Raw genomic sequence first — 16,400 nt, forward strand, 5'->3', positions numbered from 1 at the left:
AAAAAAGTCTATGAATAAGAAATAATAAAAGAATTGAGGAACAGACCAAGAAGATACAGAAATATTTAATAAAAAGATAGAAGATTTAAAGAACAAACAAACAGAGATGAACAATACAATAACTGAAATGAAAAATACACTAGAAGGAATCAATAGTGGAATAAATGAGGCAGAAGAGGAATAAGTGAGCTGGAAGACAGACTGGTGGAAATCACTGCTGCTGAACAGAATAAAGAAAAAAGAATGAAAAGAAATGAGGATAGTCTAAGAGATCTCTGTGACCACATTGAATGCACCAACATTCACATTATAGGGGTCCCAGAAGGAGAAGAGAGAGAAAAAACACCTGAGAAAATATATGAAGAGGTAATAGCTGAAAACTTACCTAACACTGAAAAGGAAATACTCACTCAAGTCCAGGAAGCTCAGAGTCCCATACAGGATAAACCCAAGGAGGAACATGCCAAGGCACATATTAATCAAATTGACAAAAATTAAAGACAGAGAAATTATTAAAAGCAATAAGGGAAAAGCAACAAATAACATACAAGGGAATCCCCATAAGGTTTTCAGCTGATTTCTCAGCAGAAACTCTGCAAGCCATAAGGGAGTGGCATGATGTTCTTAAAGTGTAGAAAGGGGAAAACCTACAACCAAGAACACTCTACCCAGCAAGGCTCTTGTTCAGATTTGATGGAGAAATCAAAAGCTTTAAAGACAAGCAAAAGCTAAGAGAATTCAGCACAACCAGATCAGCTTTACAACAAATGCTAAAGGAAATTCTCTAGGCAGAAAAAAAAAAGCCACAACTAGAAACAAGAAAATTATGAATGCGAAAGCTCACCAGTAAAGACAAACATACAGGTAAGGCAGGAAATCACCTACACACAAATTTGATACAAAACCAACATTCATGAGAAGGGGAGAGTACAAATGCATGATATTGGAAATGCATTTGAAATTAAGAGACCAGCAACTTGAAACAATTTTGTATAAATATAGACTTCTATATCAAAACATCGTGGTAACTGATAACCAAAAATCTGCAATAGATACACACACAAAAAATACAAATACAATTACAAATAAAACACTAGATATAATTGTTAAAATCACAAGAGAAGAGAACATAAGAGGAAGGGAAGAAGAAAAAAGACCTACAAAAACAAATCCAAACCAATTAGCAAAATGGGAATAAGAACATACATATCTATAATTACCTTAAATGTAAATGGAGTAAATGCTCCAACTGAAAGACATAGACTGGCTGAATGGATACCAAAAAAGGACCTGTATACTATCTACAAGAGACCCAATTCAGATCTAGGGACACATACAGACTAAAAGTGAGGGGATGCAAAAAGGTACTCCATGCAAATGGAAATCAAAAGAAAGCTGAAGTAGCAATTCTCATATCAGACAAAATAGACTTTAAAATAAAACTGTTACAAGAGAGAAAGAAGGACACTACATAATGATCAAGGGATCAATCCAAGAAGAAGATATGCCAATTGTAAATATATATGCACTCAACATAGGAGCACCTCAATATATAAGGCGAATACTAACAGCCATAAAAGGAGAAATTGCCAGTAACACAATAATGGTGGGGGACTTTAACACCCCACTTACATCAATGGACAGATCATCCAGACAGAAAATCAATAAGGAAACACAGGCATTAAATGATGTATTAGACCAGAGGGACTTAATTGATATTTGTAGAGCATTCCATCTAAAAGCAGCAGAATACACATTCTTTTCAAGTGCACATGGAACATTCAAGTGCACATGGAACATTGGTACAATCACTGTGGAGAACAGTGTGGAGGTTCCTTAAAAAAGTAAAAATAGAACTACCATATGATCCATCAATCCCACTCCTGGGCATATATCTGGAGCAAACCATAATTTGAAAAGATACATGCACCGCAATGTTCATTGCAGCACTATTTACAATAGCCAATATATGGAAACAACCTACATGTCCATTGACAGAAGAATGGATAAAGAAAATGTGGTACATTTATAAATGGAATATACTCAGCCATAGAAAAAAATGAAATAATGCCATTTGCAGCAACATGGATGGACGTAGAGATTATCATACTAAGTGAAGTAAGTCAGAGAAAGACAAATATTATATGATGTCACTTATATGTGGACTCTAAAAAAATGATATAAATGAACTTATTTACAAAACAGAAAGAGACTCACAGACATAGAAGACAAACTTATGGTTACCAAAGGGGAAAGGTGGGAGAGGTAAATTAGGAGATTGGGATTTACATATACAGCCTACTATATATACAATAGATATTCAACAAGGACCTACTGTATAGCACAGGGAACTCTAGTCAATATTCTGTAATAACCTATATGGGAAAAGAATCTAAGAAAGAATGGATATATGTATTTGTATAACCAAATTACTGTACACCTGAAACTAATACAACATTGTAAATCAACTATACTCCAATATAAAATAAAAAATTAAAATAATCCTTCATTCCTGTTTATGATTGAATAATATTTCCTTGAATGCATAGGCCACATTTTGTTTTTCCATTCATCCATTGACAAACATTTGGGTTGTTTCTGCCTTTTGGCTATTGTGATAGTATTGCAATGAATATTAACATATAGGTATTTGTTTGAATATCCATTTTCACTTCTTTTGAGTATAGTCCTATGAGTGGAACTGCTTGGTTATATGATAGTTCTATGTTTAACTTTTTGAGGAACTGTCAAACTCTTTTTCCAAAGTGGCTGCACCATTTTACATTCCCATGAGCAATATATGAGGGTTTCAGTTTCTCCATATTCTTGCCACATTTGTTTTTTTCTATTATTTAAAAACTTTTTAAAAAAATTACAGCTATTCCCCTGAGTGTGCTTCCACAGTTTTTGGCCTACAAGAATAGAGTTGCTGTGAGAGACATGAGAAAGGCTGTGGGTTAAACAGGTTAGGATGGAATGATTATTGTTCAGTTTGGACAGGTTGAATTTGAGATGTCTCTTAGACATCCAAGTGGCATTGTTGAGTAGACATTGGATAGATAAGTCTGGAGTTAGAAAATGAGGTTTGGGCTGGAGATATAATTTGGGAGTCATTGGCATTTAATTGCTACTTAAAGCTATGGGAGTAGAATATAGACAGAGAAGAAAACCAAGGATTGAGCCCAAAGACAATCCAAAATTAAGAAGTTGGGTAGAAGAGGAGGAGCATAAAAGTAGGCAAGGAAGGAACAATCAGTGAGGTAGGCAGAAAATCAAGAGAGTTAGATGTACTAAAGGCCAAGTGAGAAAAGTCCTTAAAGGATGAGGATGATTAACTGTGTGAAAGGTTTCAAAGCTCAAGTATTCTTAGAACTGAGACTTGGGTATTAGATTTGGCAATGTGGAGTCATTGGCAACTTGAATGACAGCAGTGTCAGTAGAGTGGTGGGGAATGGAGACAGTCAATATAGATAATGCTTCTCAAGTTTTGTTGTAGGAAGTAAAAAATGACACAATGGCTGGTGGGAAAAATGGGGAGAAGGGAAGGTCGTTTTTCTTTCTTTTTAAGGTAGGAGAGATAATAGGATTTTGTATGCTGATGGAAGTGAGTCAGTATAGAGCAAAAAATTGATTTTTTAAAGAAGAAGCGGTAATTACTTAAGAGATGTCCATTGACCTGAGGGGCTGGGATATAGTGTACAAACAGAGGGAGTTTAGATAACAGCATGGCTAGTTCATCCTTGGTAATAGGTGGGAAGGCAGGTTCCATGTATTCAGATAAAGGAAGGTGGGAAAATAAGGCAGTGGGATCTGTGGAAGTGAAGTGAGAACAAAGGTAATAAGCTGAGAGTGGGAATAAGGAAAAAGATGTTGGTGATTTGGAGAGAGATAAGAAAATGTTAAATAGCCTATTGGGATGGTGGATGAATAAATGGACTAGAGATGAGAACGATTTCTTGTGAATGTTTGGGATCCACTCGTGATGCAGACATGAATTTGAAATTAGTTTTTCTCTGGCCTGGCTACACAGGTGCAGGAGTGGAGAGTGGATGAGAGCTGGAGGACCAGCGAGCATAACAAAGCAGGAGAAGGGCAAGGGAATAGAGAGTGATTTTACTGATTGGTTTTGATTTTAAGCTGGATATGCATGAAAGAGAAGACATCGAGGGCTTAGGTGTAGTGACACAGTACTATGATCAATGGATTGCTGATCCTAGGAGGGGTAAAAAATCATTAAAGTCGAGAGTGAGAGGAAAAGATAGAGGCTTGTGGGCAGAGAGTGGGATGCATTAAGTTGAGATTATGAAGTGTTTGCAGCTAGTGGTAATGACATGGGAGTGAATGGCTGAGGCAGAAGATTATTGAAAGGGGTGGTTCAAGGAAATGAGACACCAGAGTACTGGAAAGATCATTCACATATATGTTTACTTTTTCAAGATTAAGACACAAGTAGTGATGGAGATGTTCCATCACAGTGAGAAAGAAGGAGAAGAGAACTGACCTGGGGGTCCATAGATAATGGTGACACTTGGTATTGAGTGATCTAGTCTGATGACATGAGATTCAAAGCTGGGGTGTTTTGGGGGGAGAAGAGAGAGAGAATAAATGGTCTCAAAGTGGCAGTGAGGAGCAGGGAGGATATCTACTTCCATCTCCTTATCCAGTGGTACGAGGACAAAGGGAGAAATGCAACTTCCCATTGAAAGGACTGGAGGGAAAGCAGTGGTCCCAGGGAAAGCCAAGTTTCTATTGAGGCAAGGAGGTGAGGAAAAGGTTGAGGAATAGATAATATGATAATATAATACAGGAAATATTGTATAGTAGATAATATGGATATTATAGTAAGCAATATAATGCATAAACTATAGTGTTGTTTTGTGTATATACAGCTTTTTAAAAAGGCAGGGTAGTATTCAAAATCAAATTTTTCTTACATGATCGCAGTTCCCTTCCTTATGATCCTTGGTATTTCTGTGGTGTCGGTTGTAATGTCTTCTTTTTCATTTCTGGTTTTATTGATTTGGGCCCTCTCCCTTTTTTTTTTGATGAGTCAGGCTAAAAGTTTATCAATTTTATCTATTCAAAGATCTAGCTTTTAGTTTCATTGATATTTTCTACTGTTTTTTAGTCTCTATTTCATTTATTTCTGTTCTGATCTTTATGTTTTCTTTCCTTCTACTAACTTTGGGTTTTGTTTGTTCTTCTTTCTCTAGTTGATTAGGTGTAAGTTTATGTTGTTTATTCGAGATTTTTCTTGTTTCCTGAGGTAAGTTTGTATCACTATAAACTTTACTCTTAGAACTGCTTTTGCTGCATTCCATAGGCTTTGGATCATTGTTTTTCATTTTCATTTGTCTCTAGGTAGTTTTTGATTTCCTCTTTGATTTCTTCAGTGATGCATTTGTTGTTTAGTAACATATTGTTTAGCCTCCACGTGTTTGTGTTTTTTGCAGTTTTTATTTTCTTGTAGTTGTTTTCTGATCTCCTAGGGTTGTGGTCGGAAAAGATGCTTGATATGATTTCAGTTTTCTTAAATTTACTGAGGCTTGTTTTGTGACTAGCATGTCATCTATCTTGGAGAATGTTCCATGTGCACTTGGAGAATGTTCCAATATCTTGGAGAATATTCTGCTGCTTTTAGATGAAATGCTCTCTCTATATATCAATTAAGTACATTCGGTCTAATGTGTTATTTAAGGTCTGTGTTTCCTTATTGATTTTCTGTTTGGATGGTCTGTCCATTGACGTTAGTGGGGTGTTAAAATCCCCTACTATTATTGTGTTACTGTTGATTTCTCCTTTTCTGTCTGTTAATATTTGTCTTATATCAATACATTGAAGTGCTCCTATGTTGGGTGCAAGATATTAGTTTATCTTCTTCTTGGATTAACCTCTTGATCATTATTGTAGTGTCCTTCTTTGTCTCTTAAGTCTGTTTTGTCTTATATAAGTAAGTATTGTTACTCTGGTTTTCACTTGATTTCCATTTGCATGGACTACCTTTTTCTGTCCCCTTACTTTCAGTCTGTATGTGTTTCTAGATCTGAAGTGAGTTTCTTGTAGGCAGCATATATATGGGTCTTGTTTTGGTATCCATCCAGCCAGTCTGTGTCTTTTGGTTGGAACATTTAGTCCATTTATATTTAAGGTAACTCTCGATATGTATGTTCTTATTGCTGTTTTGTTAATTGTTTTGGATTTGTTTTTTACATCTTTTTGTCCCCTTCTTTTGTTCTTTTGTGATTTGATGACTGTCTTTAGGCTATGTTTTGATTTCTTTTTCTTTTTTGTGTATAAAACTATAATAGATTTTTGGTTTGCAGTTACCATGAGGTTTTTATATAGCAGTGTATATATATATACACACACACACACACATATATACATATATATATATATTCTTTCATGTTGCTGATCTCTTAATTTCAAATGCATTTTTAGAAAGCCTGCATTTGTACTCTCCTTCCCTCACAACTACTGTTTTTGATATCATATTTTACATCTAATTGTTTTGTATATTTAACTGCTTATTGTGAATGCAGATTATTTTAGTGCTTTTGTCTTTTAACCTCTCTACTAGCTTTGTGTGTGGATGATTTCCTACCTTTACTATATGTTTGCCTTAACCAGTGATCTTTTTCATTTCATAATTTTCTTGTTTCTAGTTGTGGCCTTTTCTTTTTCACCTAGAGAAGTTCCTTTAGCATTTGTTGTAAAGCTGGTTTGGTGGTGCTAAATTCTTTTAGCTTTGGCTTGTCTGTAAAGCTTTTGATTTCTCTATCAAATCTTAGTGAGAGCCTTGCTGGGTAGAATATTCTTGGTTGTAGGTTTTCCCCTTTCATCACTTTAAATATATTGTGCTACTCCCTTCTGGTCTGCTGAGTTTCTGCTGAAAAATCAGCTTGATAGCCTATGAGAGTTCCCTTGTACAATATTTGTTGCTTTTCCCTTCCTGCTTTTGAGATTCTCTCTTTATCTTTAATTACTGTCATTTTCATTACATTAGTATGTATGTTTCCACCCAGTTTGTTGTTTGGTCAGAGACATCTCAGCTTTGGCACCTACAGGCTGTTGGGTGGGCCAAGTCTTGGTGCCAAGATGTCAGCCTCCAGGAGAGCTCATGCAGGTGAATGGTCCCCAGTATATCTGCCACCAGTGTCTGTGTCCCCAGGGTGAGCCACAACTGCCCCCTACTTCCCCAGGAGACCCTCCAAGACCAGCAGGTAGGTCTGTCCCAGGCTCCTATCAAATTACTGCTTTTGCCCTGCGTCCTGGTGCATTGAGATTTTGTTTGCACCCTTTAAGAGTGTGAAGTTTCTATATCCCCCAGTCCTGTGGGGCTCCTGCAATTAAGCCCTGCTGGCTTTCAAAGCCGGATACTGTGGAGGCTCATCTTTCCAGTGCTGGGCTCCAGTGCTGGGGAGCCTGACATGGGGCTCAGAACTCTCACTCCTGTGGGAAAATCTCTGCAATATAATCATTCTCCTGTTTGTGGGTTGCTCACCCACAGGGTATGGGATTTGATTATATCTTGAGTCCATCCTTCCTACTCGTTTTGTTGCAGTTCCTCTTTATATCTTTGGCTGTAGAAGATCTTTTCTGGTGCGTTCCAGTCTTTTTCATTGATGGTTATTCTGCAGACAGTTGTGATTTTGATGTGCTTGTGAGAGGAGGTGAGCTCAGGGTCTTTCTACTCCGCTCTCTTCGTCACTCTCTCCCTGTAGTTCTCTTCCTACACATGTGACCTATGACTTAGCGAGTCAACAGCTGCATACTAAAATAATCTCCAACAGAAAGCCAGCACATAAAAGGCTTTGTTGAATAAATGAATATAAATATCATCATGTCAGTTTGAGATCAAAAGGAATATGGCAGAGGCTTAAAATTTCTAAAGGAATGTTCTGTTCCCTCGGAGGATTATGTTACTCCATTTAACAAATATTTATTGAGAAGTGAGTATCTGCTGCATCCTGATATTGAACAGGACAGATAAGGTCCCATCTTTAACAGAGCTTAAATTTAAATGGGTACAACTCATGAGCATAAAACTAGATTTTTGGATGAAGAGACTTGTGCATGATTGAGATGTTTTTCCATTAGGTGCCCAAAGATTATTTAAAATTTTATTCAGAAGTGGGATCATTTTTATTTACACATAATGAGACCTTTTTGCAGCCCCACCACAACTAAGGGACACAGGTTTTGTGTGTGTGTGTGTGTGTGTGTGTGTACACAAAGGAGAAAAGAATCACATATCTATCATCTCACCCCTCTTCTTGCCCTCCTTCCCTCCATCAAATTTGAAAGCCTAGAGTGTTGAGTACAGAATTATTGAAAATTTTAAGTTTACCTTAACTTTCTTCTGTAATTTACTAATCCTTTTTCTATAGATGAAAGAATACCATTTGGATAAGTGAATGGAATACATTTATTTAAAGATACAGAAAGAATAAGCAAGAGTTTTCTAGGTATCTTTTATGGTGTTTCATTATAGATATTTCTTTTTTTGCATTGCTAGAGACATTATTTTTTTCCCATTCGAATGCACATGCAGCAGAAATTAGAGAGGAAATACCTTGGATGCAGTGGCTAGTAGGGATTTGGTAAAGTGAAGGGCACAGGCTCCTCTGAGGGGACTGCAGTTCTTTGACTCCAGGTCTATGTTATATAGGGTGGGAATGCAGGCCCAGAGGGGCCAGATCTTCTCATTTTTCAAATGAAATCAGAAAACTAGATTTTTAATGAGTTCCTATTTTTTTAAATTTTGGAAACTGATTCTATCATGTTTACAGTGAAGCCAAGGAAAATATTCATTCTACAGGTAGGCAGTTTGAGATCTCTGATACAGACCATCACCAAACCAGTGATACCATTTATAATGTTTTGTGACTGCCATGGCCACTTCAGACTGTAGTTCCAAAGATGCAGACTTACTTGTGGATTTGTACCCTCATTGTGCAGATGTTCCAGTCTTCCCCATTTTATATTTGCTCTGTTTAGGGCCCTCTAGGGCAGCACTGTCCAATAGAACGTTCTGCAATGATAGAAACGTTCAGTATGTGTGCTGTCTGATACAGGAGCCACTAGCCACATGGGACTGTTGAGCACTGGGAATGAGGCTAGTGTGAATAAGAAACTGAATTTAAAATTTTATTTTATTTTAATTAATTTAAACTTAAACTTAAATAGCCATATGTGGCCAGTGGCTACCAAGCCATACCTCCTGGTCTCTGCACAACTCTCATCCTCACAGAAACCCAACTAAAAGTTACTGAATTGATTGACCCAAATCCAGATAGACCTTTGACTCACAAAGTGTAGTAAGGAGAGAAGGGAGCAAACCCACCCCAACAGTGGCGGCGCCAGGGCAAAATTTCATACACCTAAATGTGTGAAACATAAACCAAGCTAAGTAAAATGTATTCCTCTCACCTCAACATGTATTCCTTTGTGAGGGCCTAGAAGACCAGCTTCATAGAATGCTTGGACTCCTAGGGCTTCTGCCCTGGAGCATAATGGTATGAGGAAAGCTAGCCCTTCTGTCCCCAGTCCCAGTCCACCCTGCATCACAAGTGGCCTGACCAGCAAGCCTGGGTAGAGTGGAACTTTACATAACCAGTGATCAAAGACTATATTTGGAACACTTTTGGTATTCCTATGGCATGTTCCACCTTTCCTCCCTTTTGGCTATAGCTGCATTTGACTTTAATACATTGTACACAGCTTTGTGGAATTGCAATATAAAATGAAATCCTGTGTTGATTTGGGCATAGACCTTCCCTCTGAGACAAGCACTATGATCTGATTGATCCCTTTTGGAACCCCTTGTAAGCTCCTACCCCATCACCTACAAATTGAGGGATAATCACTTTTCTAAGTGGGTTTGTCCTGAATTCTTTAGAGGTAAAATATAACTGAACTTGGCTGCTGCTTTCAAAGAGTATTGAAGAGCTGAAACAAGGAATGGGTGCAGATGTGACTTTGGTCGAAGGTTAATAAGGAGAGTTCACCTCATTAAGCTACCTATTTACCATCTTCATTAAACTGCCTATTGCATCACTAAGTCATCTTCAGCACTATGCCTCAGAAGACTTTTCTTGGGGCAGTCATTTATGCCAAAAGAATCGGGGAGTGGAAGATACATTACAGATTGCTTTTAATCCATGTATAAATCAATCTAATGAGTTCTGTGTGATTAAAGTCAGTTAAAAAATCAGGTATCTTAATGCTTAGGATGTGTATATGGATTATCCTCATCTAAATAACATCTTACAAATGGTTTATAAATTCTGGTATTAAGGTAATAAAAAAGAGTTGTACTGTATGCATGTTTGTGTGTGTGTGTGTGTGTGTGTGTGTGTGTGTGTGTGAAAAACTTGAGCAGGTTCAGTTGGAGGACAGCTTTGGAAACGTTAAGATCACATTCTTTTCTAGTTGGAGGCATTTATGCAGTGTTGTAGCTGGCATGTGGTAATGAAAGTTATTTTGTTACCACTCAGAGAAGACTGGAGAACTCTGCCCTTATTATGCTGCAGCTCCCTCCTGTGGTGAAAAGGGAGAACAGGACCATAACCTGTGACAGTTGAAGAAAAGAAATAGAACTGTAAAGGGTAAACTGAGATGGCCTCCAGCCAGTTGTCTCTGTAATTCAGGATTGTCTAGGAAACAGGCTCCATGTCTTTTACTAGATAGCTTACACCCTGCAAAGGATTCTGATATATGATTGCTGCTACCCTCCCCGAGGGCACTCACATTTTATTGCTGTCACCTTAATTTTCTCCTTACTGTATCCACTTTTCATGGTTAGAAGCTATCTTGTATGGTTTCATATCTCATAAATAATACCATAATTGAAATTAATGTAAATATGTTACTGCCGAAATGTGTTTTTCCCTACGTAACTGTTTTCATAATATAAATACTTGGCAATCTTTGGGTGGTTTTAAGAAGTGATGGTTTCTTTTTCTCAGGGCCTTGACCTAATTTTCCTCTGCCAACATCAATTTCAGTCTATTGAAACAGAGACCTCTGAAACATTATTAGAAACTGAAAGGCATCCCTAAATGCTCTATGATTCTTCGACTGAGTGGGTTTGCTTGAGATTAAATTTGAAAGCACCATCTTGCCCATGCTATTATTTCTAAGGGATTCCGTAATCACTGGTCCATGCTGAACTTTCCTTTAGCTCTGCCGCCTGAATGGGCTGCAGCTTTGGGGCTGGGCAAGGGTGGGTAGGTGAGGTTAAACTCATTCAATAACAGAGCAAAACATCGAGGCAATACAGGAAGATGGGGCTTCGGGTTAAACCTGGAGATGGGAGAAACAGGGAAAGGTAAGTGGTTCCCAACAGTTCTAGGTACTTTCACCATAGGCAACTTTGCCGCAGACATTTTCACTGCATAACTAATTGGCAGTAAGGCAATTTTTCAGTAAAAAATAAAATAATGAAAAACAAAAGAAGGATGTTAAAAAGGACCTAAGGAAACATGAGAAATAAATAATAAAATTAAAAAGACTTTATTCTGAAATACAAAATATTTGAATACATTTAAAATGTGTGAAGGGGCTTCCGTGGTGGCGCAGTGGTTGAGAATCTGCCTGCCAATGCAGGGGACACGGGTTTGAGCCCTGGTCTGGGAAGATACCACATGCCGCGGAGCAACTAGGCCCGTGCGCCACAACTACTGAGCCTGCGCGTCTGGAGCCTGTGCTCTGCAACAAGAGAGGCCGCGATAGTGAGAGGCCCCCACACCGCGATGAAGAGTGACCCCCCGCTTGCCGCAACTAGAGAAAGCCCTCGCACAGAAATGAAGACCCAACACAGCCAAAAAAAAAAAAAAAAAAAAGTGTGAAGATTCATGGCAACACTTCGCAAATAATTGATTTTATTTTGTGGGTTGTACCTAAGCACTTTTCTCAGGAGTCTTTTGTTCATAGGATTTTATACATATTTTTTTCCTGTTGATTTGTCTCCTCATTCAGTATCACGCTTTTTCTATTTTGCTAAAATTTCTTCCTTCATTAAGAGAGGTATCAGCTTCCAAACACCAGGAAGCATATTTTTAACTGAATTTTGTATTGTTTTGTGAACGCCTCTACACTGTTGTTTGTTCTTGGCATATTGTCACATGTGCTTTGGTAAATATCCCAAAGTTCTATGGGAAATGTAGGTTCAACTCTGTGCCTTTGAGGCTCTCAGCTTCTTTCTCCTCTAGTGTATTGTGTTTCAAAATAAGAAACCAACTCCCAGGGCGAATCATCATCATCCATCAGCTCATTAAAGCCATCAATAACTGGAAGAAATGTTAACATTTCAACCAGTTGAAACCAGATTGTAAACCTTTCACGGCAAAATTGTCTTAAGCTATGCAGAAAAATGCTTGCGACAAAGATGCTTACAACAAAAATACCGAAAGAGGTACCAAACATTTCTCTCTGTTCTTTTGAGAGGGTTGGCGGGTGTAATTCTGCTGTTATGGAATAATTAGGAGTCTGCTGTTTCTTTTCCTCTGGATTCTCACCCACAGGGGAGCCCTGGATTGTGGTAGCAGGGAATGGGTGTCACAGTAGCTGTAGGAAGCTTCCAGTCTCTACTGGCTACCGTTTTGGATGCCAAATAAACTTTTTATTAATGCAGGGCCAACGTGTAAAAATACTGAGTAGATGAGTAAATGAGCATTCTTTGGAAGGAGATAATGTCTCGCTGGGCTTCTCAAATACATTTTAAATATCTTTTAAAGGTGCAATAAATGTCTCACTAGAAGGATAAAATGGATTTGCTCTGTAAGAAAACACAAAATATGACTTATTTGTACATATTTGGAAAAGAATTTCTCTTTGCTTATACTCTTTCAGGTTCAAAGGGGTGCAGGCAGCTCTCCACTGGGCCTTTTTGCCCCTGGGTCTGAGACTCTTTATTGCTGTACCTGAATACTCTAGCTGTTAGGGGGGTTTGTGGGAGGATGGGGTGGTTCAAGAGGAAAGGACTGGCTTTTTGGATGTTTACACTTTTAAATAAAAATATACAAATGACAGTTTTTTAGAAAGATGTCAATTCTTTTCTGCCTCTCACTCTCCAGATGTTTCTGACATTTTTGCTGATGGTGTCTGGGGCTGTGTATCAATGAGGTAGCTGTGGTTCACTGATTCAATTTGTTCTGACAAAAGTCAAGCTAAGTCTAACAATTTTGATTAGCACAAGTGTCCAAACAATTCTTAATGTCAGTAGAAACCTGATTTAGTCAACAGGCAGACAATTATTCATAAATCCTTCATCATATTCTCTTGTGGTTTCTGCCAAATGGTAATTTATTTGAGAAAAAGTCCATTTTTCTTAGGGAAAAATAATGCCAATACACTCACTGCAGGAGAATCACTGATTCTGAATCTAGTTAGGTTTGTGCAGGGCTCTGACACAAACATAAGGATGGTCCACACCGACATTTAATGGCCTCCAGACTTCAGCTTACTATTCAGTTCTTTCAGGAGAACCAGAGGCGATGGCAAAAACAGTGAAGATCCAGGAGGAGCAATGAGCTCCTTTGCAGACCTGGAGTGTGCAAAGGCCTGGAAACATGAGTGAGCACAGCGATTTGAGGGAATTGAAAAGAGTTCTCTGTGACTAAAGCAGACTGTACTTGCAGGGTTTATATGAATTCAGTAGGTATCTAGAACTACTGTGTGCAAGGATTGGGCTACATCTTGGCCACTGAAGTGGGCTCTGTTGTCTCACCTGAGTGCCTGACTTGCCTGCCATATCTGCTTTTCTGTTCTAAATGACTGTTGCCTACAGGGAAGGGAATTGTGAATAGCTTTCTTGGACTCTGTTGATTCACAGCTACTTCTTGATGTTGTCAGGCCTAATAAAGGCCATGGACTCTTCTAACAAATCAGAACCCTAAGCTATCAGCATGAATTTTATTCCTTGGGTTGAATTTTCTCTAGAACAAGTATTTAACTTTGCTGGAAGTTGGTCATGTTAGGGGGCATGAACCTTTCTGGTGAGAGGAAAAGCAGCCATGAAAGGAACCCAGCCCAAGCCTACAACGCATCAGGCTCCAAGCAAAAGGAACTTTACCAATCTGTGGGGTTCTGCCAACACTTCCAACGATTATGGAAAGTTATTAATTCAGCCAATAAATATCCTACAGTGGAGTGGATGCCATACTAGGGGTAAAGAAGTGAACAAAACTCACATGGAAACTGCTTACTGGAGTCTACAGTAAGTGAGGGAAGGAAAGGCAGTTAAACAATTTGGCGATTGACAGATGTTTTGGCTCATGGGCACTGCTATTTTAAAGAGTCCTGGCCTGAGCTTCCGTTGAGGTCTTGCCTCTGCTATGTGATACTTGTGTGAGTAAATTCTTCTGAGATAAAATTTTTAAGAAGTAGAATGTTGTCAAAATGTAGGAAAAGCAAGAGCCTAATAGTTCAGTATGATTGAGCAAGCCAGCTAGTTTTGAAGTTTCTTAGCAGATAGGGTCCCTGCCCTTGAAGAACTTCTAGTTTATTCTTCAAGATAAGGCTATGCTCCATAGATTCCTTTGATAGAACTTCTCTTTCTGCCTCTTTGGATTTGATCGTGCTGTACCAAATGGTTTAGAGCAGACTTGGGACCTGTGGTTGTTCCGCAGAGCACTTTGCACACTCCCACCAGTTATCAGAACGCTGTAACACTGGACAGCTCGCCAGCACTGTCCCTCCACCTTCCTCCTCATCTAGGCAGGCTTCTCCTCTCTGATTGGAATAGCAGCCGTTTCTAGTCAGGTTTGAGGTGTGTGGAAGCCTGCACAGTGCCTGCATCCCCTGGGTCAGCTTGAGCTCTTGCTATAATTTCATTCCACTAGCAACAAAACCCAACCCAGTTTAAAAGGAAAAAGAGAGAAATGTGATTGAATGTAGCAGCCCTTGGTATTTGCTAAAATACTAAATGAGGGGCCCATGTTTTTAAGAGCATATTCTAGGGGAAGTTCTGAAATTGCAAGCTGCAGCCCTTTCTCTGTGCGCTTGGTTTGGCTGATTTCCAAAGCATCAAGGCTAGCAATTGAGGGACTGAAATGTAATCGGTGGTGATACATTCGCACCACATGAGACATTCTCAGCCTCCAGAGGATCCAGTGGCTGGGGGAGCAGCACACCAGCAACAGCTCCTGGCTTCCGGAGTCCGAAGGGAGGGAAGATCGGATCACAATGGTAAGAAACTCTAGAGTTTTCGGCAGATCTAGTTTGCTACCTGGGAAAGAATATTTAGCATGTGCTGTTGAAAATGGCTGTTGGTAGCATGAGACTGACTGAACAGTCTCTTGAGCTCTGGGGCACTGTCGGTTTTTCAGTAGAAGGGCAGGAACACCCTTGCTACCAGCACACTGATTTTTGAAGAATAATTTATTTTGTGTCAGGAGTAATGCTGCCTTGTAATTAATAAGGACTGCTCTGCCAGGGAAGGACAGTCCCCACGGTGACCTCAGATGCAGCCCTGATCAATGCAGTCTCTGAATTGTACTCTTTCCTCTGAATGTAATTGTAATTTCCAGGAGACTGCTTCGAAGAAATGATTGCCTGTTTTCTTGATATTTTCATGTGAGGGTACAAACCCATTCATACTGAAGCAGCTTTCTTTTCTGACTAGTGAATTGTCACAGTTCTGTGAGCTTTACTGTTGATTGGAGGTATTTGCACATTAAACATTAGTAGAGCAAACTTCTAAGAGATTTTTTTTTCGTTTTAAAGTTATCATATGCAGGCAGTGACAGCAGGAGCCCACGTTTAAAAGAAAGTGTTCTGTGACTTTGTTTGGAAGAAGTTTGTTTGATTCACTCTAGCAAAGCCAGTGTTGCCAGGGTTAGGGACACCTTAATGGAAATGAGGCCTCAGCATTAGAAGTTGCCGTGGAAATGACTGTGTGCTTAGTGCAGGTCTCTGCTCTTTGTGTGCCTTCTCCAACGGCTGCTTCTCCATCACGCACGATACAAGGGGGAAGAGCCGGTGTAACAAGGAAGCCACTAAACTTTTCTTTCAGGAATTCAGGGATGAAGGACATTGGTAATAATATGATTATATAACATTTGGGAGAAAATAAAACCTATTACTATATAGAGAGAATGCCTGAAATACACTTATTTGACTGCACAGCTGATGTGTGGGAAATGATTATTCCGTTTATAATCCAGATGAAAGAAGAAAGTGCTGATGAAAGGAATGTGGGAAGTTTTAGAAGTAAGTCTGCCTTTCTTACAATTCAGAAAAGGGGAAACTGGAAGCTGGATTTATAAGAATATTTCATTTCTCTTTCTGCTCTCATCATCCATCCTAGATCACTTACTCATAAACAAACCGACCCCAGAAATAAAGCTGCAAAGATGAGGGTCAGATTTTCCCTTCCTTAATTAAAATCTGGTACC

At 38.9% G+C, this 16,400-nt stretch overlaps 1 protein-coding gene across 5 annotated transcripts in view; it reads left to right on the forward strand.

Annotated features, from left to right (window-relative positions):
* PLD5 (phospholipase D family member 5) overlaps positions 1–16,400 on the forward strand; it is a 463,257-nt gene that overhangs the window by 69,890 nt on the left and 376,967 nt on the right. For 2 of the 5 annotated variants that reach the window (XM_082470428.1, XM_082470426.1), the window contains exon 1: positions 11,833–15,192. The exons of the other annotated variants lie outside the window; for them this stretch is intronic. Coding sequence is in view for 1 of the 2 variants with exons in the window: in XM_082470426.1 (XP_082326552.1) it covers positions 15,190–15,192 (3 nt within the window). In the remaining variant the exon portion in view is untranslated. Of the gene's footprint in view, positions 1–11,832; positions 15,193–16,400 lie in introns of those variants that run through there. 5 annotated transcript variants of the gene reach the window in all.

This window comes from Balaenoptera physalus (genome assembly GCF_965194825.1).
Source record: "Balaenoptera physalus genome assembly, chromosome: 1".
Taxonomy (NCBI): Eukaryota; Metazoa; Chordata; class Mammalia; order Artiodactyla; family Balaenopteridae; genus Balaenoptera; species Balaenoptera physalus.